At 47.7% G+C, this 23141-nt stretch overlaps 1 protein-coding gene across 1 annotated transcript in view; it reads left to right on the top strand.

The window, feature by feature from the left end:
- The window catches only part of LSR (lipolysis stimulated lipoprotein receptor), a 119163-nt gene extending 97906 nt beyond the window's left edge, over nt 1–21257 (top strand). Inside the window, exons 5-8 of the mRNA XM_030213376.1 lie at nt 10346–10426; nt 11016–11174; nt 11539–12200; nt 19859–21257. Coding sequence (XP_030069236.1) covers nt 10346–10426; nt 11016–11174; nt 11539–12200; nt 19859–19891 — 935 coding nt within the window. The 3' untranslated portion in view covers nt 19892–21257. The remainder of the gene's footprint in view (nt 1–10345; nt 10427–11015; nt 11175–11538; nt 12201–19858) is intronic.
- The last annotated feature ends 1884 nt before the right edge of the window (nt 21258–23141 follow it).

A 23141-nucleotide genomic window follows, 5' to 3' on the forward strand; every position in this document is an offset into this window, starting at 1 on the left:
GTGGTCTCAGTACTGCAATCTCTAGGCTGGGTCGTCAATATGGCCAAAAGTCACCTGTCCCCTTCACAATCTCTAGAGTTTTTTGGGGCCAGATTCGACACAGTCTCGGGCTATGTGTTCCTACCCGAGCTAAGGCGGTGCAAGCTTCAGAATCAGGTCCGTCTGCTCCTGAGGATGCCCCGCCCGCGAGCTTGGGACATTGTCCAGCTGCTGGGATCGATGACAGCCACGATGGAAGTGGTACCCTGGGCGAGAGCGCACCTGAGACCTCTACAGTATTCCCTACTCCGGAGATGGTCTCCTATTTCTTAGGATTACCAATGCAGACTTACTTGGCTCCCTGCGGCCCGTCTCAGCATGGAGTGGTGGCTCTCGGACAGCATGCTGCGGCGAGGAATGCCGCTGACGCTCCCCGTTTGGTGCCTAGTGGTAACAGATGCCAGCCTGAAGGGCTGGGGCGCACACTGCAAGGGGAAGCATGCCCAGGGTCTATGGACACCCAAGGAGTCGGAGTGGTCCATCAACCGCCTAGAGTTGAAAGCGGTGTTTCAGGCGCTTCTGGCCTTTCAAGTGACCCTGGAAGGATTGGCTGTCAGAGTGATGTCGGACAACACGACAACGGTGGCCTATATAAATCGACAAGGCGGAACAAGGTGCAGAGCACTAGCCGCGCAGGCCGAACTGATTTGCCACTGGGCCGAGCTGCATCTTCAGTGTCTGTCGGCAGCTCATATTGCAGGTCAGAGCAATGTGCAGGCCGATTATCTGAGCAGGCATCAGATCGATCCAGCAGAATGGAATCTGGCAGACGAAGTATTCCTGCGGATCTGTGCCAAATGGGGCAAGCCCGTGATGGATCTAATGGCGATAAGTGCCAATACCAAAGTCCCGTGCTTCTTCAGCAGACGGAGAGATCCTCGCTCGGCGGGGTTGGATGCCTTGGCTCAACCCTGGCCTCCGGGTCTACTTTATGTGTTTCCCCCATGGCCCTTGATAGGGCGCCTGTTCTTGCGGATTCGGCTGCACCCAGGAGAAGTGGTCCTCATCGCCCCGGATTGGCCAAGGAGACCTTGGTATGCAGACCTCCGACAGATGCTCCTGGAGGCTCCTCTGCCGTTACCTCTGGTACCGAACCTGTTGACTCAGGGACCGGTAGCCATGGAGGACGCCAGCCGCTTTGGTCTTACGGCATGGCTATTGAGAGGGCGCAATTGAGGGATAAAGGTTTTTCCAATAAAATTATTTCCACTCTCCTGCAAGCCCGCAAGCGGTCCACTTCCGTGGCTTATGCCAGGATTTGGTGCCTGTTTGAGTCTTGGTGTGCTTCCAGAGCCATTGCTCCAATGCGGGCTCCTGTCTCACCGATTCTGGACTTTTTGCAGGAAGGTGTACAAAAAGGCTTGGCCTATAATTCCCTGCGGGTGCAGGTGGCAGCGTTGGCCTCCCTTCGTGGTAAGGTGGAAGGCATGTCTTTGGCTGCTCACCCAGATGTGGCACGGTTTCTTAGAGGGGTGCTTCGGCTCTGACCTCCAGTGTGAGCACCCTGTCCAGCTTGGAACCTGGGGCTAGTTTTGAAAACCCTGCAGGCATCTCCTTTTGAGCCGCTTCGGCGAGCATCGGAGAAAGATTTGACACTGAAGGCCGTTTTTCTGGTGGCCATTACCTCGGCGAGATGGGTGTCAGAGCTCCAGGCGCTGTCCTGTAGAGACCCATTTCTGCAATTTTCAGAGTCCGGAGTCACGGTTCGGACCGTGCCTTCCTTTATGCCTAAGGTGGTTTCAGCCTTTCATCTAAACCAGCCTATTTTCTTGCCCTCTTTTTCAGAGGAAGAGTTTCCAGAATCTTTTGGGCAGCTGCACCTTTTGGATGTGCGCAGGACTCTGCTGCAGTATCTGCGAGTTACTAATTCTCCGAGGACAAGCAGACTGCTTGTTGTCACTGATGGGTGACGTCCACGGCAGCCCCTCCAATCGGAAACTTCACTAGCAAAGGCCTTTGCTAGTCCTCGCGCGACCATGCGCGGCCGTCTTCCCGCCCGAACCGGCTCGTGTTCGTCAGTCTTCTTTTGTCCGCGCTCGGTACGGTCGTGTTTTCGCCGTGTCGGGCCCCGCAAAGTCGACCTCGCGCGTTCGTCGTGTTGTTTCAAAGTCGGCTGTCCCACCAAATTATCCAAATTCAGACAGACAACCAGGTTGCCATGTACTACGTCAACAAGCAGGAGGGCACCCTGTGTCAGGAAGCCGTCAGCATGTGGCTCTGGGCTCGCCGTCACGGCATGGTGCTCCAAGCCACATATCTGGCAGGCGTAAACAACAGTCTGGCTGACAGGTTGAGCAGGATTATGCAACCTCACGAGTGGTCGCTCAATTCCCGGGTAGTGCGACAGATCTTCCAGGTGTGGGGCACCCCCTTGGTAGACCTCTTCGCATCTCGAGCCAACCACAAAGTCCCTCAGTTCTGTTTCAGGCTTCAGGCCCACGGCAGACTGGCATCGGATGCCTTCCTCCTGGATTGGGGGGAGGGTCTGCTGTATGCTTATCCTCCCATACCTCTGGTGGGGAAGACTTTGTTGAAACTCAAGCAAGACCGAGGCACCATGATTCTGATTGCTCCTTTTTGGCCGCGTCAGATCTGGTTCCCTCTTCTTCTGGAGTTGTCCTCCGAAGAACCGTGGAGATTGGAGTGTTTTCCGACCCTCATCACACAGGACGAAGGGGCGCTTCTGCATCCCAACCTCCGGTCCCTGGCTCTCACGGCCTGGATTTTGAGAGCGTAGACTTTGCCTCTTTGGGTCTGTCAGAGGGTGTCTCCCGTATCTTGCTTGCTTCCAGAAAAGATTCCACTAAGAGGAGTTACTTCTTTCTATGGAGGAGGTTTGCCGTCTGGCGTGACAGCAAGGCCCTAGATCCTCGCTCTTGTCCTACACAGACCCTGCTTGAATACCTTCTGCACTTGTCCGAGTCTGGTCTCAAGACCAACTCTGTAAGGGTTCACCTTAGTGCAATCAGTAGATACCATTACCGTGTGGAAGGTAAGCCGATCTCAGGACAGCCTTTAGTTGTTCGCTTTATGAGAGGTTTGCTTTTGTCAAAGCCCCCTGTCAAGCCTCCTACAGTGTCATGGGATCTCAATGTCGTTCTCACCCAGCTGATGAAACCTCCTTTTGAGCCACTGAATTCCTGCCATCTGAAGTACTTGACCTGGAAGGTCATTTTCTTGGTGGCAGTTACTTCAGCTCGTAGAGTCAGTGAGCTTCAGGCCCTGGTAGCCCAGGCCCCTTACACCAAATTTCATCATAACAGAGTAGTCCTCCGCACTCACCCTAAGTTCTTGCCAAAGGTCGTGTCGGAGTTCCATCTGAACCAGTCAATTGTCTTGCCAACATTCTTTCCCCTGTCCTCATTCCTGCCCTGCTGAACGTCAGCTGCACACATTGGACTGCAAGAGAGCATTGTCCTTCTACCTGGAGCGGACACAGCCCAACAGACAGTCCGCCCAATTGTTTGTTTCTTTTGATCCCAATAGGAGGGGAGTGGCTGTGGGGAAACGCACCATATCCAATTGGCTAGCAGATTGCATTTCCTTCACTTACGCCCAGGCTGGGCTGACTCTTGAGGGTCATGTCACGGCTCATAATGTTAGAGCCATGGCAGCGTCGGTAGCCCACTTGAAGTCAACCTCTATTGAAGAAATTTGCAAAGCTGCGACGTGGTCATCTGTCCACACATTCACATCTCATTACTGCCTGCAGCAGGATACCCGACGCGACAGTCAGTTCGGGCAGTCAGTTCTTCAGAACCTGTTTGGGCTTTAGGATCCAACTCCACCCCCCGAGGGCCCTGTTTGTTCTGTTCCAGGCTGCACTCTCAGTTAGTTGGTAAATTTTTTAGGTCAATCTCAGTTATGTCCTCGCCGTTGCGAGGCCCAATTGACCATGTTTGTTGTTTTGAGTGAGCCTGGGGGCTAGGGATACCCCATCAGTGAGAACAAGCAGCCTGCTTGTCCTCGGAGAAAGCGAATGCTACATACCTGTAGAAGGTATTCTCCGAGGACAGCAGGCTGATTGTTCTCACAAACCCGCCCGCCTCCCCTTTGGAGTTGTGTCTTCCCTTGTCTTTGTCTTGCTACATACGGGACTGACGAACACGAGCCGGTTCGGGCGGGAAGACGGCCGCGCATGCGCGGTGCCCATGGGCGCGCGAGGACTAGCAAAGGCCTTTGCTAGTGAAGTTTCCGATTGGAGGGGCTGCCGTGGACGTCACCCATCAGTGAGAACAATCAGCCTGCTGTCCTTGGAGAATACCTTCTACAGGTATGTAGCATTCGCTCTCTTTCAGGACTTCTGATCATCTGTTTGTTTTGCTATCCGGTTCTCGCAGAGGGTCTCCAGCGTCTAAAGCCACTATTGCCCGCTGGCTCAAAGAAACTATCTTTTCAGCTTATCTGCTGGCCGGCAGGGTTCCGCCTGTAGCCTTTAAGGCACATTCTACTAGAGCGATTTCTTCCTCTTGGGCTGAAACTGGAGCACTCTCTCCTCAAGAGATATGCAGTGCAGCAACATGGGCTTCTAAGCTCTCCTTTGCCCGACATTACAGGCTGGATGTGGCTGCCAGGAGGGATGCGCGTTTTGGTGCACAAGTGCTAGCGCGTTATGTGGCTTGTTCCCACCCTATCTAGGGATTGCTTTGTTACATCCCATACATAATGGCTTCATCTGCTTGATGACAAGGAAGGGAAAATTAGGTTCTTACCTTGGTAATTTTCTTTCCTTTAGTCATAGCAGATGAAGCCATGAGCCCTCCCTGTATGATTGTCTGTATGCTGTGAATCTGTTTTTCAGGTTCTGTTCTAATTTCCTAAAGTTCCTTCCTTGGGAGAAAGTTGGAAAACAATCTTCAGGATTCATGTTCAGTTTAAATTTCGGAGGATGTGTTCATTCCCTCCAGCATGTTTTTTTTGGAGGATGTGTTGATTCTCTCCAGGAGGCGCGTGTGTTCCCCTCCAGTTCTATAAATAGGAGGATGAGTTCATTCCCTCCAGTGTGTTGGGAGGATGTGTGATTCCCTCCAGGAGGCGCGTGTGTTCCCCTCCACTTATACAATAAGGAGGATGAGTTTATTCCCTCCAGGAGGATGTGCATTCCCTCCTTTATGAGTTCATGCCCTTGTGATGGGCCATCGTTCGCTGTGAGGAAAGCTCTTGTGATTCCCATTGCGGTTTGCCATACTGCTTTGGAAGCTTCAAATACTGAAGAGGCAGTGGAGCTAGCTGGCCAAGAGGGCACTGTGAAAGTTTGAGTGCTCTCTATCTCCCCTGCTGGTTGATGGACATAACCCATACGTAATGGCTTCATCTGCTATGACTAAAGGAAAGAAAATTACCAAGGTAAGAACCTAATTTTCCCTTCCAGTAGGCAACCACCCCTTCAAGCAATAGCTAGGGACTTGCCAATAAGTGTGCCTGCCTTTCTCAAAATTCTTGTTTTCTTTGCTGACCTACGGAATGTTGTCCAGCACAACTTAATCTCCACTTTTTTCTATATTATTCCATAGAAATCAATGGAGAATCTGTATTTTCTTAAAAAATTAATCCCTAATTTACTCCAAACCACATTAAATTTTCCATCCCAATTAATCCCCTCTTTCCCTACTAAACTGTTTTTAACTTTCAAGAATCACTATTATTAATATCCACCCCATAATAAATTCCCATAAACCGCTTTAAAAAACCCAAATTTAATAAAAATGTTTATCAAAAATTAAAGTAACACCTCCTGAACCTGCTCCGTCAAATTAATAATTTTGGACCCTTAAAGAACCCCTTATTTCAGCCACATTCCCAAAACCCTTATTAAAAATATTAAAATCCTAAATCTAACTCTTAATAGATGCTTTTTGATGCTGCTTTTAACTCCTAACCCTTATTCACTTGTTCAGAACCCTTATCATCCTTACCTTAACATTCCCTTATCTCTTGTTTGTCCTGTTTGTCTATCCTAATTAGATTGTAAGCTCTGTCGAGCAGGGACTGTCTCTTCATGTTCAAGTGTACAGCGCTGCGTACGTCTAGTAGCGCTATAGAAATGATAAGTAGTAGTAGTAGTGAAGTTGCTTACCTGTAACAGGGGTTCTTCATGGATGACAGGAGAATGCAGTCACACTTCCCGCCCTCAATTCCCTCTACAACTCACTCATCCAGCTAGGAACCAGCTGAAGTGAAGTAAAGGGAAGGAGATCACCAGACGTAGGAACTACTGCATATGCCCGGTAAGCTCAAAGTTTACTAGCTAGGGGAGAGCATTACCACACACAATCAGTCTGAGGACTTCACCAATAAGTGTGGCTGCATTCCCCTGCTGTCTACAGAGAACCCCTGTTACAGGTAAGCAACTTCGCTTTTTGAAGGTGCAGTCTGCACAATTGCACACAGTTCTCTAAATTGGGCCTCAACAGAGACATATACAGAGGCAAGATCACCTCCTTTTTGTTCTGGACATTCTTTTTCCTATGTACCCAAGCATCCTTCTGGCTTTGGCCATCGCCCTTTCTACCTGTTTGGCCACCTTAAGGTAATCAGTCAATCTTAAATCACCCCAAGTGTCGCTTTTCTTTTGAGCACAGAAGTACTTCTAAATGGTATAGTTCCCATGGATTTCTGTAGCCCAAGTGCATGACCCTGCATTTTTTAGCATTAAATCTTTGTTGCCTTTTTCTGGACCATTCTTCTAGCTTAGCTAGAGCCCTTCCTATACTATCTACACCATCGGGGTATCTATCCAGATAGAGTTTTGTATCATCCTCAAAGAGGCAAATCTCACCCGACAGCCCTTCCACAATATCACTCACAAAGATGTTAAAAAGAGTCAGGCCAAGGATCCATCCCTGTGGCACACAACTGGAATATATTTTTCCCTCTGACTGAACTCCATTTACCACCACCCTCTATCATCTTCCACTTAACCAGTTTCTAACCCAGTTAGTGACTTTTCAGTCCAGACCAAGGACACGTGGTATATTTTTGTCACCTATGTGGAACCAGTGTCAAAGGCTTTACAGAAATAAGTGCACCGCATCTAGCACTCCCCCTACATCCAAATGTTTGGTCACCCAGTCAAAGAAGTTAATCAGATTAGTCTCGGGTCCTGCAATTCATTTGATTCCAGAAAACTCTCTATCCTCAGTGAGTAAATTAACAGAAATGCTTTTAAAACAGAGGTAACCAGCCTGTAGCTACCAGATTCCTCTTTTTTGCATTTTTGTGGAGAGGGACCACATCCATTCTTCAGTCCTCCGGGACCACTCCTGACTCTGGAGAAGCATTGTAAAGGTCAGACAGTGGAGCCACCAGAACGTCCCTAAGTTCTTTCAGTACCCTCAAATGTATCCCTCCTGGCCTCAGTGCTTTGTCTACCTTTTAGCTTAGCTCCTCACAAACAGTATCCTATGAAATTTAGTCAGTCTACAACACACCCATTCTTATTAGCATTTGTCTTCTGTGGTCCTACTCCCAGCCCTTCATCTGTGAACACAGAACAGAAAATATGTGTTGAGTAATTCCGTTTTATCCTTAACTTCTGTATGTTGTTCCCTTTCACCTTTGTGCCTCGCAGTGCTACTTTGCACTTCCTCCTATCACTTACATATCTTTAAAAAAAAATGTCCCCGAATTTTACCTTATTGGCTGTTTCTTCTTCTGTTTGCATCTTTGCTTACCTGACTACTTTTACCAGCTGTTCTTAGCTTTTCCAAGTATTGTAGCCTGTCGTCATTTCTGTGATGTCTTGTAATCTATGAAGGCTAACCTCTACTTTTTTCAGCTGCTAAGTTTTGAGAACTAAAGTGGCCGCTGCCTTTTCCTAACAAAACGGTTTGTTGACCGTAAAGTAACTTTTCAGTTTTGCCCATTGCTTTTTTTAATTTCTACTACTACTTATTTCTATAGCACTACTAGATGTACGCAGTGCTGTACACTGGACATAAAGACAGTCCATGTTTGACAGAGCTTACACTCTAATTAGGACAGACAAACAGGACAAATAAGAGATAAGGGAATTAAGGTGGAAATAGTAAAACATGGGTACTGAACAAGTGAGTAATGGTTAGGAGTTAAAAGCAGTATCAAAAAGGTGAGCTTTTAGCCTAGACCGCCAGAGATGTAGCTTGACGTACCGACTCAGGAAGTCTTTTCCAGGCATATGTTGCAGCAAGATGGAACAGAGTCTGGAGTTAGCAGTGGAGGAGAAGGGTTCAGCTAAGTGAGATTTACCCAGTGAACGGAGTTCCTGGGAAGGAGTGTAGGGAGATTAAGTGGGAGACCTGTGAGAAGCAAGTTGCAATAGTTTAAGTGAGAGGTGATAAGAATGTGGATAAGGGTTCTGGTAGTGTGCTCAGAAAGGAAGGGACAAATTTTGGTGATTATTAGAGAGAAAGAAATGACAGGTTTTAAAAGTCTGTTGAATATATGCAGGGAAGAAGAGAGAGGAGTCGAAGATGACCCAAGGTTACGAGCCGATGAGACAAGGAGGATAGAGTGAGAGAATGGAGGAAGAGGAGAGGTTGGTTTAGGAGGAAAGATAAGAAGCTCAGTCTTGGTCATGTTTAGTTTCAGATGGCAGTGAGACATCCAAGCAGCAATATCTGTCAGGCAGGCTGATACTTTGGCATGGATTCCTGCTGAGATTTCTAATGTGGAGAGGTAGATCTGGGGGGAGTCAGCGTAAAGGTGATATTGAAAACCATGGGATGAGATCAGAGTACCAAGGGAAGAAGTATGGGTGGAGATAAGAAGAGGTCCCAGGTCAGATACTCGAGATACACCAACTGATAGTGGGAAAGAAGTGGAGGAGGATCCACCAGAGTATACACTAAAAGTATGATGGGAGAGGAAAGAACAGAGCCCTGAAATCCAAGCGAGGACAGCGTATCAAGGAGTAGGCAGTGATCAACGGTGTCAAAAACAGAAGATAGATCAAGAAGGATGAGGATAGAATAAATACCTCTGGATCTGGCCAGGAACAGGTCATTGGAGACTTTAGCAAGCGCTGTTTCAGTTGAATGAAGAGGGCGAAAGCCAGATTGAAATGGATCAAGATTAGCTTGAGATGAAAAAGTCAAGACAACAGCGGTGACCAGCACGTGCAAGTATCTTTGATAGGAAAGGGAGGAGGGAGATGGGGTGATAGTTGGAAGGACAGGTAGGGTCAAATGTTGTTTTGTTTTTTTAAGGAATGGTGTGACTATGGCATGTTTGAAGGCATCAGGAATAGTTGCAGTGGAAAGTGAAAGATTGAGGATATGACTGATAAAAGGGATGACAGTAGGAGAGAGAGTGCTAAATAGATGGGTGGGAATAGGATGAGAGGAACAGGTAGTTGGTTTCGAGGAGGAAAGAAAATGTGCAGTTTCCTCTTCAGTGATTTCAGAAAAGGAAGAAGAGGAGGCAGGGGTTGAAGGAGGGTTGAGAGAATGGACTAAGGGAAGGAAAGGTGAAGGTGACTTGGTTGAGAATTCAAGTTTAATCTTGTGAACCTTATCATGAAAGTGCTCTGCCAGAGTCTGGGGAGAAAGTGAAGGGAGAGTTGGAGGTTGAAGGCACTTTGAGGAGAGAGTTCAGTGTGGCATAGAGATGTTGAGGGTTTGAGCCAAGAGAATTTGTCAACTGGATGTAGTAGTCCTGTTTGGCAAGTGAAAGAGCAGACTGGAAGGAGGTCAGCAAGAATGTGAAATGTATAAAGTCAGCATGGGTATGAGATTTCAGTCAAAGGAGCTGTTCTAGTCCAGCTAGCAGCTCATTTTTTGTATTCCCCCATCTTGACAAAATTAGTTGTATTTTTTTGTTGGTGGTGGTTTTTGTCTAAAACCTTAAATTTTGAACCACACCATCCATAGATCTGTAAATGCCAAATGATCATCACTGTAACGTCAAACACACTTCCTCATTTGTGAACATCGGGTCCAGTATGGCCCCATCTTGTGCTGGAACAGCTCTCCCTGTAGAGAATCCAAAATATCTTTACTTCTAGATGCGCTTGCAACAGGCATGTTGAAATCGCCTATTAATATTACTACTTCTTTCATTGCAATCTTGTGACTGTCTTCAATTAAGTCTTGAGCCCTCTGAGGCTAAATTTTTAGCACAGATTTAAACTTGCGCTATTCTGTCAGGCTTTTTCTTGATATCTCCCTCTTCTTCCCATCCTGGCCATTTTAACTTTTTTTTTTTCCCCCCTTCCTTGTATTTCCAGTTTTACTGGATTTGATTGATGTGCTACCCACTACTTTCTCCCCAATGTCTGTATTTAGAATATTGTTTTTGCTGCAGTTTAATGTGTTTGTTGTGCATACAGTTTTTATTGTAAACGATGCCCTTGTAGCCAGTAGTATAACAGATGTTCTGAATAAATCCATGCCTCTTGCAAAAGATGTTTGTGAGTGAAGAGTAGCCTAGTAGGTTAGAGCTGTGGACTAACAACCAGGGAAGCCTGGTTCATATCCTGCTGCTCTTTGTGGTCTTCAGCGAGACACTTAACTACCCATTGCCTATGTACAAAATTAGATTGTAAGCCTTCTGAGAACAGGAAATACTTAGTGTAGTCAAGTGTAACTCACCTTGAGCTACTACTGAAAAAGGTGTGAGCTAAATCCAAATTTCCTTATGCAGTCAGGCACCACCTTATTGGAATGCACATGTTTTCAGCCTGGTAGGCAAACTTGCACAGATCCACTGTTTTGCCCCTGGAGGACATCACCCGAATAATTGCTAAGGTGCTACCAACCCGCACCGTTGATTGCTAGCCTGGGGATTGATGGTAAACAAGCATTGCTTTATTTTTTAGCCCCTTGCTGCCATTGAGGTTTGACATCACTTCCTCCTACCCTTCTCATCACCAGTCAAGGCCCTGAAACAAATATATACAAATCTTAATAAAAAGAGCATTTAAAACACCAAATTCCCTACCCACTCCATCCTCCCAACAATACAGATACATAGATTTTTATGCACTAATGATTGATGTGGGTACAGAAATTCGTTGCTTTTGTTTTTAGTACGAAGTGGCTATCGCATTCAAGCCAACCAACAGGACGATTCTATGAGGGTTCTTTATTACATGGAGAAAGAGCTGGCTAACTTTGATCCTTCAAGGCCAGGAGCATCAAATAGCAAATTTGAAAAAGGTAAGGGTTGTTTTTTATACTAATTCTCTTTAACTTTCTGATTATAGTAGTGTTCAAGAAATGTTCAGTAGCTTTGCTCAGTTTGTAGAATCACTTTGATGATTGTCAAGTCTTAATGTCAATGTAAAGATTTAACATTAATCCTGGATTCTATATGTATATGAGGCAAGATATTTTTTCCAGTGTGTAATACTTGGAAATAACCTACCTTTTGGAGTGAGTGTAGGATGGGATTTCCATATTTCAGTACCTGTTAGCCGTTTTGTGCAGTAAAAATGTGGATTAGGAGAAGTAATGTTTTGTAAAATTGAAAACATATTGTCAACTGACTTATTTTCAACATGTGGCCATTCTAATTTGACAGCATCTGCTATGAGTGAAATCAGCTCCTTGCATGAGGGAGACCAGAGAAACAATTTCAGGAAAGGCTTGGGTCAGCTTCGCAGCCAGGCTATGATGCCAATCAGGGATATTGAAGAGGAGAGTCTTCTGAGCAGTGAAACACGACGTATTGAGCCCCCAAGACCGGATCGCTATGAAGACCGGTACCATGGCGGAGGGGGCAGAGAATGTGGTAGGCGTCCCAGAACACGTTCCATGGATGACCTTGACGACCTTGAAAGGCCAGGCCATAATTACTACAGAGATCAGAATTTTGATGGCCGAGACAGAGGTAGGAGAAATTCTGATGACAGAAGTGGCTATGACTATGACAGGCGGCACAGAGAGCATTCTCCTGACTCGAGAGATGAGTATTATGGCACAAGGCGCAGCCGGAGTCGGGATGACCTGAGAGACTTGGACCACTCCCGGCATCATCGTTTAGACTATGATGATCGCTTTCTGGAAGATGTTCTAAGGAGAAAGCAGAGGTTAGGTAGTCGGGAGGACCTGGATAACGCTAGCAGCTCAACAGCTCGATCTGGTAGGAGGAACAAAGATAATGATTTTCCTCCACCACCCCCTCCTTACACAGAAACAGAATCACTCTCATCCAGTGGAAGGAATGACAGAAAACTGAAAAAGGTGAGTTGGGGCTAGTAAGCATACTGTATCCCCAGATCATTTTAGTAGAGTATCCTTTATAATAATTCTCACCTCCAACGTTCTATGCGTCTTGCTGCCTGTGTTCGTGACTTCTTCGGAGTTGGTCTGCTAGGCTCCGTAGCAAAGGCTGATGTCAGCAAACACATTGTGACGTCAACATCAGAACCCGGGGTAGAAAAAAAAAACCATGCCTCACAGCTGATCCATTCCCCCCCCCCCCCCCCCCCCTCCTAAACTGCCATACAGCTTGACAGCAACACAAAAAAATAAAAAGGCTTGAGCCTGCATGACGCCACTGACGCGCTCAACAGCTGCCCTCCCGAAACACCTGGGGGGGGGGGTGCAGCATGACGCCCCCCCCCCCCCAAGTGCATTCTTGCCTGTTGTGTGCACGCCGCAGCGGCGTGCACCTAGGGTGGACCACCACCCCGCCCTTCCTACGCCACTGGTCAAGGGGAAGATGCTGGATAGAGGAGTAGAGAGGATAGGGAAGACAGGAGATACTGGATCAAGGAAGGATGGAAAGAAAGGAAATATACTTGCTCAGGGAGAGAAGGGTAGATAGTAGACACGGTGGGAGTAGGGTGACAGAATGGAGATGCTGAATTGGGATGGGGAAGAGGGAGGGAGGGAGGGACCCTGAAACTCGGAGGGGGGGAGGGGGGCGACGACCCTGGAACTGGGAGGGAGGGGGGCCCCTGGCACACACTCTCATTCTCACACACACACACTCTCTCCCAGACACACTCGCACCCAGTCTCACTCTCTCTCTGTCACACACACACACTCGCACATTCACTGTCTCTCTCTCACAGAGTCACTCTCACACACACTCTCTCAAACATGCGCACTCCGAGGAAAACCTTGCTATCGGCCGTTTCATTTGTGTCAGAAACGGGCCTTTTTTGCTAGTTCATAATAATGAGTAGCTGCTGTTGAAGGCTAATAAGGACTATATAAGCTGAGACTAAATTGTGGTTCCATATCATCATGCTGATCAATCCATAGACTGGTGGGTTGTGTCCATCTACCAGCAGGTAGAGATAGAGAGCAATCCTTTTGCCTCCCTGTATGTGGTCATGTGCTGCCGGAAACTCCCCAGTATGTTCTCTATCTCAGCAGGTGGTGGTCACACACAGCAGCAGCTCTGGCTAGGTCTCCAAGCCTAATTTTTAGGTTTTGTTGAGTACCTGGGGTTGAGGGCTCATCTTGAGCAAGTGCAAACCTGGTGGTGCCAGGTCCCTCCTTTTCTCCCCCCTCCCGCTGGCTCCGTTGAAAAAAATAAAATAAAAATTTTGGACGTCCTTAAGGGCGTTTATTTCAACGTTTATTTAAACGTTTATTGCAGCTACTCACTGGGACACCAGTTCGTTACAGCTCGGAGCGAGAAGCAGGTAATTTTTACCTTTTTATAGCGGGCAGGGGGTTCCCCGATCGATCTCCACGTGGCCTATGGCGTCGGAGGGCGAGGGCGCGAAGAATCGCACCCCGGACCGCGTGTGCGCCTCTAGCGGGGATGCGAGGGTCTTAAAGTCTGATTCGCCGTTGTTGGGTGTCAGTTTGGAGGCCAGTCAGTGTCCCGGTTCTGCCTCCGGTGCGGCGGTTTTTCCCGCCATAAACGCCCATCCCCCGCTGTTCGCCTCCGCCATCTTGGCCGGCCACTCTGCTCGGACGGCTTCTTCTTGGGCCGCCCTTGAGGTGGGAGACGTTAATGCCATGGCCGCCCTTGATTTGGGCGACGGCAAAAAAGCGGCTAAAGTTAAGCGCCGTTCTTCCCGCGCGGCTCCTTCGCGGAATGTCGCGCTGGACGCCATCTTGGATGCGCAGCATGTTTCTCCCCCGCTCTTGCGAGCGCCGGTTGAGGGTGCATCTAGGGCTGTGGCCCAGGATGCTGAAGTGCACAGTCTGGGGGGTTTCTCCCCCGAGTTTATTTTGCTGCTGCATCAGACCTTCCTTATGCAAAACGCTGCCCCTGCTCCCTTGTCTGATAAAGGGGTTGAGGCCCCCGGAAGTAAACGCCCTCGGGTGGATTTCCAGGCCTTAGAGGACTCTGTCTCCTCTGATGTAGATGAGGGCAGCGTATCTGAGTTCTCCCAACGGTCCTTTGGGGATTCCTTGGAGGAGACGGATTCCCGCTCGGATGGAGCGGATGACCCCTCTGCAGCGCGGATCTTTCACTCAGAGGACTTGCCCAACCTGTTAATGCAGGCCATGAGCATTTTGAAGATTTCCTCTCCGGAGGACGTCTCTCCCTCAGCCCCTGTTGGCTCTGCCATTATGCTGGGGACGAAGCGCCCGCCTAGAACCTTCCACGTGCATGATGCCATGCACACCTTGATTTCGGCTCAATGGGATGTCCCGGAAGCGAGCCTCAAAGTGGCTAGGGCTATGTCCCGCCTCTATCCTTTGCCTGAAAGTGAACGGGAGGCCTTTCTTTGACCTACCGTGGATTCTTTAATCACTGCGGTGACTAAGAAAACGGCGTTGCCGGTGCAAGGTGGCACGGCCCTAAAGGACGCCCAAGACAGAAGATTGGAGGCGGCCTTAAGGTCGTCCTTCGAGGCGGCTGCTTTAAGTTTGCAGGCCTCAGTTTGCGGCTCCTATGTGGCCAGGGCGTGCCTGACGATTGTGCAGCGGGCTTCCCCCTCGGATCCTTCCTTGAGGGCTGATTGGCCGGCCCTGGAATCGGGCCTGGCTTATTTGGCAGACTTACTGTATGATGTCTTGAGAGCCTCGGCTAAAGGTATGGCTCAGACAGTCTCTGCGCGGCGGTGGCTTTGGCTGAAGCATTGGTCTGCTGACCACGCCTCTAAGTCTCGCCTGGCTAAGTTGCCTTTTAAAGGCAAGCTGCTCTTTGGGGTCGAGCTGGACAAAATTGTGACCGATCTCGGCACGTCTAAGGGCAAGAGGTTACCAGAGGTCAGGGCTCGGGCCAGTGCTCGCCCCGGTAACTCCAGAGGACGGTTTGAGGAAGCCCGTCAGTACCGCCCGGGCAAGTCGGGCTCCTCTGCCCCCCTCTTCCTTCAAAAGGAACTTCTCCCCCAAGCAGCATTCCTTTCGCAGAGACCGCCGTCCCGGAGGTGCACCCTCCGGTCCTCCCCCAGGGTCTCGTACCCAATGACGGGGCCCTGGTCCATGGCCCAGTGCAGATTGGAGGACGCCTGTCCTCGTTTCTGGGCGAGTGGACCAGGGTAACTTCAGACGCTTGGGTGCTGGAAGTCATCAGAGACGGCTACAAGCTAGAGTTCTGCCGACCCTTAAGAGACGGGTTTGTACTCTCCCTGCAAGTCTCCGGTCAAAGCTGTGGCAGTGCAGCAGACCTTGGACAATCTGATCCGCCTGGGTGCGGTCGTTCCGGTGCCAGAAAATCAGCTTGGCAAGGGACGTTACTCCATTTACTTTGTGGTACCAAAGAAAGGAGGTTCTGTACGGCCTATCCTCGACCTCAAAGGGGTCAATCGGGCCTTGAAAGTTCGGCACTTTCGCATGGAGACTCTCCGCTCTGTTATAGCGGCAGTGAAGGCAGGGGAGTTCCTGGCATCCTCGGACATCAAGGAAGCGTACTTGCATATTCCCATCTGGCCTCCTCATCAACGCTTTCTGCGTTTTGCAGTCCTGGGCCGACACTTCCAGTTCAGAGCCCTCCCGTTCGGGTTGGCTACTGCTCCATGGACCTTCTCCAAAGAAATGGTGGTCATCGCGGCCTTCCTGCGAAAGGAAGGAGTACAAGTCCATCCTTAACCTGGACGACTGGTTGATCCGAGCCCCCTCTTATGCAGAGTGCGACAAAGCTGTGGACCGGGTGATTGCTCTTTTGAGCTCCCTGGGGTGGATCATCAACTGGGAGAAAAGCCAGCTGCGCCCGACTGGAGTATCTGGGAGTTCGATTGGACACCCAAGTGGGCAGAGTGTTCCTGCCGGACAATCGGATTGTCAAACTTCAGGCTCAGGTGGACCAGTTCCTAGTAGCCTCTCCTCTTCGGGCTTGGGACTATGTGCAGCTGTTGGGCTCTATGACGGCCACGATGGAAGTAGTGCCCTGGGCCAGGGCTCATATGAGACCACTTCAACACTCTCTGCTGCAGCGCTGGACTCCGGTGTCGGAGGATTATGCTGTGCGCCTTCCCTTGGACCCAGCAGTGCGCAAGGCGCTGAGCTGGTGGCTGAAGACAGACAAGTTGTCTGCAGGAATGCCTCTGGTGACCCCGGAGTGGATTGTCGTCACGACGGACGCCTCTTTGACGGGCTGGGGAGCCCACTGTTTGGGAAGGACAGCGCAGGGGCTCTGGTCTCCTGCAGAGGCAAAGTGGTCTATCAACCTCCTGGAATTCAGAGCCATTCGGTTGGCGCTTTTGGAGTTCCTCCCGGTACTGGCGTTGAAGCCAGTACGGGTCCTGTCGGACAATGCCACGGCTGTGGCCTATGTCAACCGCCAGGGAGGTACCAAGAGCGCCCCTCTAGCCAAGGAGGCCATGAATCTATGCCAGTGGGCGGAAGCGAACCTGGAACAGCTGTCAGCGGCCCACATTGCCGGAGTCATGAATGTCAAGGCGGACTTTCTCAGTCGCCATACCTTGGATCCCGGAGAGTGGCAGTTATCGGCTCAGGCGTTCTTGGACATCACGAAGCGCTGGGGCCAGCCGAGCCTAGATCTGATGGCGTCATCGGCCAATTGCCAAGTGCCGCGCTTTTTCAGCAGAGGACGGGACCCTCGATCCCTGGGAGTAGATGCTCTTCTCCAACAGTGGCCGACACAGGAGCTTCTCTATGTGTTCCCGCCCTGGCCCATGTTGGGCAGGGTGCTAGACCAGGTGGCAAAGCATCCGGGCCGGATAATCCTGGTGGGTCCGGACTGGCCCAGACGTCCCTGGTATGCGGACTTGATCAGGCTCTCAGTGGACGATCCTCTGCGGCTGCCAGTGGAGCAGGGCCTGTTGCATCAGGGTCCCGTGGTGATGGAGGATCCCTCCCCTTTGGTCTTACGGCCTGGCTATTGAGCGGCAGCGTCTGAGAAAGAAGGGCTTCTCAGACAAGGTCATCGCCACTATGCTGAGAGCGAGGAAGCGCTCTACTTCTACTGCTTACGCCAGGGTTTGGCGTACCTTTGCAGCGTGGTGTGAAGCGGGCTCACTTTCTCCCTTCACTGCTCCAATTTCTTCAGTGTTGGCGTTCCTGCAAGAAGGTCTGGAGAAAGGCCTGTCGCTCAGTTCCCTTAAAGTCCAGGTAGCGGCTCTGGCTTGCTTCAGGGACCGCCTGAAGGGTGCTTTCCTGGCTTCGCAGCCAGATGTGGTGCGTTTTCTCAAGGGAGTTAATCACCTGTGCCCTCCTCTGCACTTAGTGGTGCCTGCGTGGAATCTCAACCTGGTGCTAAGAGCCTTGCAGAAGCCGCCTTTTGAACCCTTGTCGAGGGCATCTCTGAAAGACCTGACGTTGAAAGCAGTCTTTTTGGTGGCTATCACTTCAGCCAGAAGAGTTTCCGAGCTCCAGGCACTCTCATGTCGAGAGCCTTTTCTGCAGTTCACTGAGGCAGGAGTGTCTATTCGCACAGTGCCTTCCTTCCTGCCCAAGATTGTTTCTCGCTTCCATGTGAATCAGCAGCTCTGTCTCCCTTCCTTTCGTAGGGAGGACTACCCAGAGGAATACTCTGCTCTCAAATATCTGGATGTGAGACGAGTCATCATCAGATACTTGGAAGTGACCAATGATTTCCAGAAGTCGGATCATCTGTTTGTCCTGTTTGCAGGTCCTCGTAAGGGTCTGCAGGCTGCTAAGCCTACAGTGGCAAGATGGGTCAAGGAAGCCATTGCAGCGGCTTATGTGGCCGCGGGGAAGGTGCCGCCTATCCAGCTGAAGGCTCACTCCACTAGAGCTCAGGCGGCCTCGATGGCAGAGGCCGGGTCCGTCTCCTTGGATGAGATTTGCAAGGCGGCAACTTGGGCATCGGCCCATACCTTCTCCAGGCATTACCGCTTGACTGTGGCTGCTCGGGCGGAGGCCCGGTTTGGAGCTTCAGTGTTGCGGTCAGGGATTTCAATGTCCCGCCCTGGGTGAGTACTGCTTCGGTACATCCCACCAGTCTATGGATTGATCAGCATGATGATATGGAAGGTAAAATTATGTATCATACCTGATAATTTTCTTTCCATTAATCATAGCTGATCAATCCCTAGCCCCTCCCAGATATCTGTACTATTTATATTCTGGTTGCATTTCAGGTTCAAGTTTAGTCTTCAGTTCCTGTTCAGGAGGACTTTGTGTTCAAGTTTTTTCAATTGGATTCTTCAAGAGTTGAGACGAGTTTGTGTTACAGTGAGCTGCTGCATTCCTCTCCCCTCCGTTTTACGGGGCTGGATTGAGACTTAAATTCTGCCAGCGCTCCCTCCCGCTTCGTGCGGCTGTAGGGCAGCTTTGTACCCCTCCCGCTTCGGCGGTGTTAGGGTCAGTCAGCTCCTCCCGCGGTTGCGGTTGCAGGATAAGCCAGATCCCCCCGCATCGGCGGGTGTGGTGTCCCTCCCCCGCTCCGCGGGGATGAGCTGGATGGATTCCCCTCCCCCACTTGTGTGGGGATGAGCTGGGTTAATTCCCCTCCCCCGTTTCGGCGGTGGTGAGCTGAGCAGAGTGTCCCTTTGTGGGTGTAATTCTCTAAGTGCTGAGTCCTGCGGATGGAGCTTGGATATCGACATACTGAGGAGTTTCCGGCAGCACATGACCACATATAGGGAGGCAAAAGGATTGCTCTCTATCTCCACCTGCTGGTAGATGGACACAACCCACCAGTCTGTGGATTGATCAGCTATGATTAATGGAAAGAAAATTATCAGGTATGATACATAATTTTACCTTATAGGTGACCTGCTCAGGAATTTGCCAAATTTCATTTCATGTTATGTATAAGTCTTGAACATGGGCCAAATTGGACCAGGGTTCCAGAGAGAACTCCTCTTCTCCCCCCCCCCCAAAAAAAAAAATAAATAAATAAATAAAATGGCCCACTGCATTTCTGTGGGAAAAGGAGTTCTAGCTTTTGTAGCATGGAAACTTGCATGCAGTGAAACATAGGGAACTGCTTCTTTCAAAACTGCCTCTCCTGTCCTTTGCTATCCCAAACCTCAAACTATCCCTCCACCTCTTCCCTACTACCCTTCCCCCTGCCCAGCTAACCCTACACAACACATGAACTTAAGGATTACAAACCTGTCTGTGCTGCATTTTAGGCATTTGTGTATGTTGTATGATTCCATGAATAGTTTTCACAATAGAAGGTAGTGTTGCTATGTGTGCTGCTAAGTAATGCATGTTGCTAGGGCAGGATTAAAATATTGGCAAACTTGGCCCACAGTTAGGGCCCAACGTTTATAAGGAAACCCTGCCAGATGTGATCAAGATGAACACAAGCTGTGTAGTTTTGTTTTTTTCCCCCTGGATTTAGCAACATTGAAACTAATAAAGTAAAACATAGCAGTGGAATTTCTTCTTTTAAACTGACTCCCCTATCCCAAAACTAGACCCCAAAACTGCCATTCATTCCCATAAACATGCCCACCTAGCTACCTCCCCCTCCCTCACCTTAAGACTCCTGAGCTCAACACTTTAACTGTTCAGAAAAATATGCTAACTGATTTTTGTGTGTTTCACAGAACGCCTTGAGCAGAGAGAGCCTGGTGGTGTAAATTATTTCATCCCTTGGAACAGAAGAATTAATATCACTCAAAATACCCAGGATTTGTTACATTCTCCCTCATCAGAGGCCTGCTTGCTTCTTTCCCTAAGACAGCTGATAACACTAGTTTGCACTTCACAAATATTAAGATTTGGAGGGGGGGGGGCGGTCTTAAGTAGCTCAACTCTACATGAAATATACTTAATAATGTATATTTCATATTTGAATCAGTGATGGGAGGAGTGTTTAAGTTTTTGTTTTATTTCGTGATGCCTTCCAATTATGAAATCTAATCTCAGGCCACATAACTATGCAAATTAATTTTGTACTGTAATTTGAATTTAAGATGTGAGGGCAGTCTTAATACACTGCCCTGAGACGACTACAGCTTTTGCACCTCGCTGTGACTGTGAAGTAACCACTGTTCCACATGCATTTATTTTGGCTATCCTGTGAATAATCATATGTATGGGAGGCAAATCCTATAAAGCAGGTGCTAACTTTTACATGTTGATTACTTATGTAAATTAGAATTGTGGCATAAGTGTATAAATGCTAACGTTCTGCCTAAGTGCTATTCTCTAAATACGTGCATTATCATACACATAAGGAGTGTGGATGGGACTCATTTAAGCATAGCTTATAGAACACTGTAAGTTACGCATGCTTATCCAGCATTTAGACACAAGGACTTAAACCAGATCTATGGCTTGTGTAAGTGCTCATGCTGAAATTACATAGGTGCATATTAAATCTGTTACGTTAATATAATAGAAAGGAAAGTAGGTGCCTACATTTCTTTGTAGAGTAGGCATTTAAATAAAGGTGCACCATTATAGAACTATCACCATAATGTCTGGCACTGTAATTTTTTCTCAGGTTAAGATAGTTGTAAAATTTATTTGTCCAGGACAGTACTAAAGCATTGAAGGCAAAGTTGGCCTAATTGGTTCTAGCTCACTATACTGGATCAAAATTATGTGGAAATCAAGTAAGAAAATATGCCTAAACTGTGCCTTTATATGTTCGTTGAAATCAAATGCAAGAGTTGGACTTTGTAAATATGAAGCAAATTGAGAGAGGCCTAACATCTTCCAGCAGGAAAATGTATTGCAAGAAGAAACAGAATGAAGAAATTAGAGAAAACATTTTAGTTCTGGGGATTCCAAGGATCCTGAGTAAAATCATGGAGAGTTTCTAAAAATTGACTTTTGTAGTAATGCACTGTTAAAAATGAGTCATCTGTTTCACTACTAAAAATCCAGGCTCTAATGCAAGTATTTTATGAAGAGACAGAACCCCAGAGTTGGATAGTAAAATCACATCAGAACCAGATATCTATGATGGTTTTTTTTTGTTTTTTTTTTAATGTAGTGTAACAATATAGGGTTATTTAAATCTACAACCCTTTTTAATTAAAATGGACCAGGTATTAAGTGAATAAGAACACAGCAAGGAGCTAGGAGGTACAAGACGTTTTTCATCCCAATTTGGATTTTGATGCTTAGAATAAATGACAGTAAAACTTGTTAGAACTCAAAACCACTAAACAATAATAGACAAGCTCAAGACTGTTAAAATCTTATTTTGTACTTGTTTTGTGCTGGAGTTTGCCAGACAATCGAGAAAAAAATGTAATTGTTTAATATGCATTTTTAATGTGCTTATATTGATGTATGACTGATTTTTGTAAAATACCGTAACTTGACAGTTGCTTTTGGTATAACAGTTAAAGATTAAATGGCATCTTAAAGATTCCTTCTTTTTTTAAGAAATGTAAAATGATTTAATGTTAATATGCCAATTGTGAATTTTAAAAATAAAATTGAAACTGTGTACCTTCTGTGTCAGATTATGTAAAAATTGTGTATGGCATTTTTTCTCGAGGTACATGAGTATTTATACATGCAACATACATTTTACTCTTTATTTTATACTAATATACCTTGTTTTACAAAACTTAAAATGTCAGCATTCACCATCTTCCTCTGCTTTTTATTCCCTTAAATGGCAGACTGACCCCCACCCAGTGCATTGCATTGCATTGCCATTTTGATGCACCAGAGTATGCAAGTATGCAAAGTTCTTCCATTAGTCTTTTATTTTGTCCCTTCCTCCCCCCCCCCCCCCCCTTCAAAAAAAATACCTGTGTCCAAGGTTATGGGGTAATGTGTTTCATTAGGCAGACCAATGCAGAGCACTCCCAGGCAAATTCTAGCAGTGAGTGGGAAGGAACAGTTAACTAGTTAGCTGAGATAGCTGAGAGGTATAGAAGGTATAGAAAAATTAGTGCACAAGCTAGATAACTAGAACTGGTGTACATCGCCTGAGGAGTCAACATGAGAATCTTAACATTTTTTTTTTTAAGTGACTGGTAACCAGTGGTGGTCAACATGATCAGCACACAAGTCATTGTAGTATAACTTGACTCTGCTGTATTTTGGAAAGTTGGAAACATTTAAAGAAGGTCAAGTTAAGGCCATAATAAAGGGCATTAATGATCATTTTCAAAATGAGGATATGGATAAGGAGTTGTTTGGTATTTGGGTTGAATAGTAGTCTGATTTGACCAAATTTACCACAATGCATAGAAAAGATTTCACTATCATGAAAAACTGAACATTAAATGTGAGCCAAGCATCTAGACACTCCTGGAGGGTAGACTGAATCCTAGAGTGCAATTGGGAGAACACAAAATAGGTAGAGAGATGACCGGAAGTGCTGACTGCTAGGAAATAATAGACTCTGATTTGAATGGGTTAAGCTTTAGTCTTATTTGCCAGACAAATAGCAGTCATTTGAGAGGACCTAAATCAAATTCCTGCTTATTAAAGGCCATAATCTGGATATCACTGGCATAGAAAAGGCACTAAAACTGAGGGTCTGAATGAAAGTAAGAGGGGCCATATGCTCATTTTGAAAATGATCATTGAAGCCCTTTACTATGGCCTTAACTTGACCTTCTTTAAATGTTTCCAACTTCCCAAAATACAGTAGAGTCGTTACACTACAATGGGTGCAAGAATAGAACTTTATGGAACTCTATAGGAGAGAGGCTGACTGAGGACCTGAGAGTGTTGCTAACCTTAAGTCCAATCAATAAGGAAGGAAGTAAACTAATCCAGGACTGCGCCACTTAGACCAGGTTCTTTCAGATCAGCAATGAACTTCTATAGCATCCCTGTAGACCAACAAAAGATGTATGGGTTATGCACTCCCCACCAGCAGATGGAGACTGAGAACCACTGACTTCTAAGTAG

The sequence above is a fragment of the Microcaecilia unicolor genome, chromosome 8 (assembly GCF_901765095.1).
Source record: "Microcaecilia unicolor chromosome 8, aMicUni1.1, whole genome shotgun sequence".
NCBI lineage: Eukaryota > Metazoa > Chordata > Amphibia > Gymnophiona > Siphonopidae > Microcaecilia > Microcaecilia unicolor.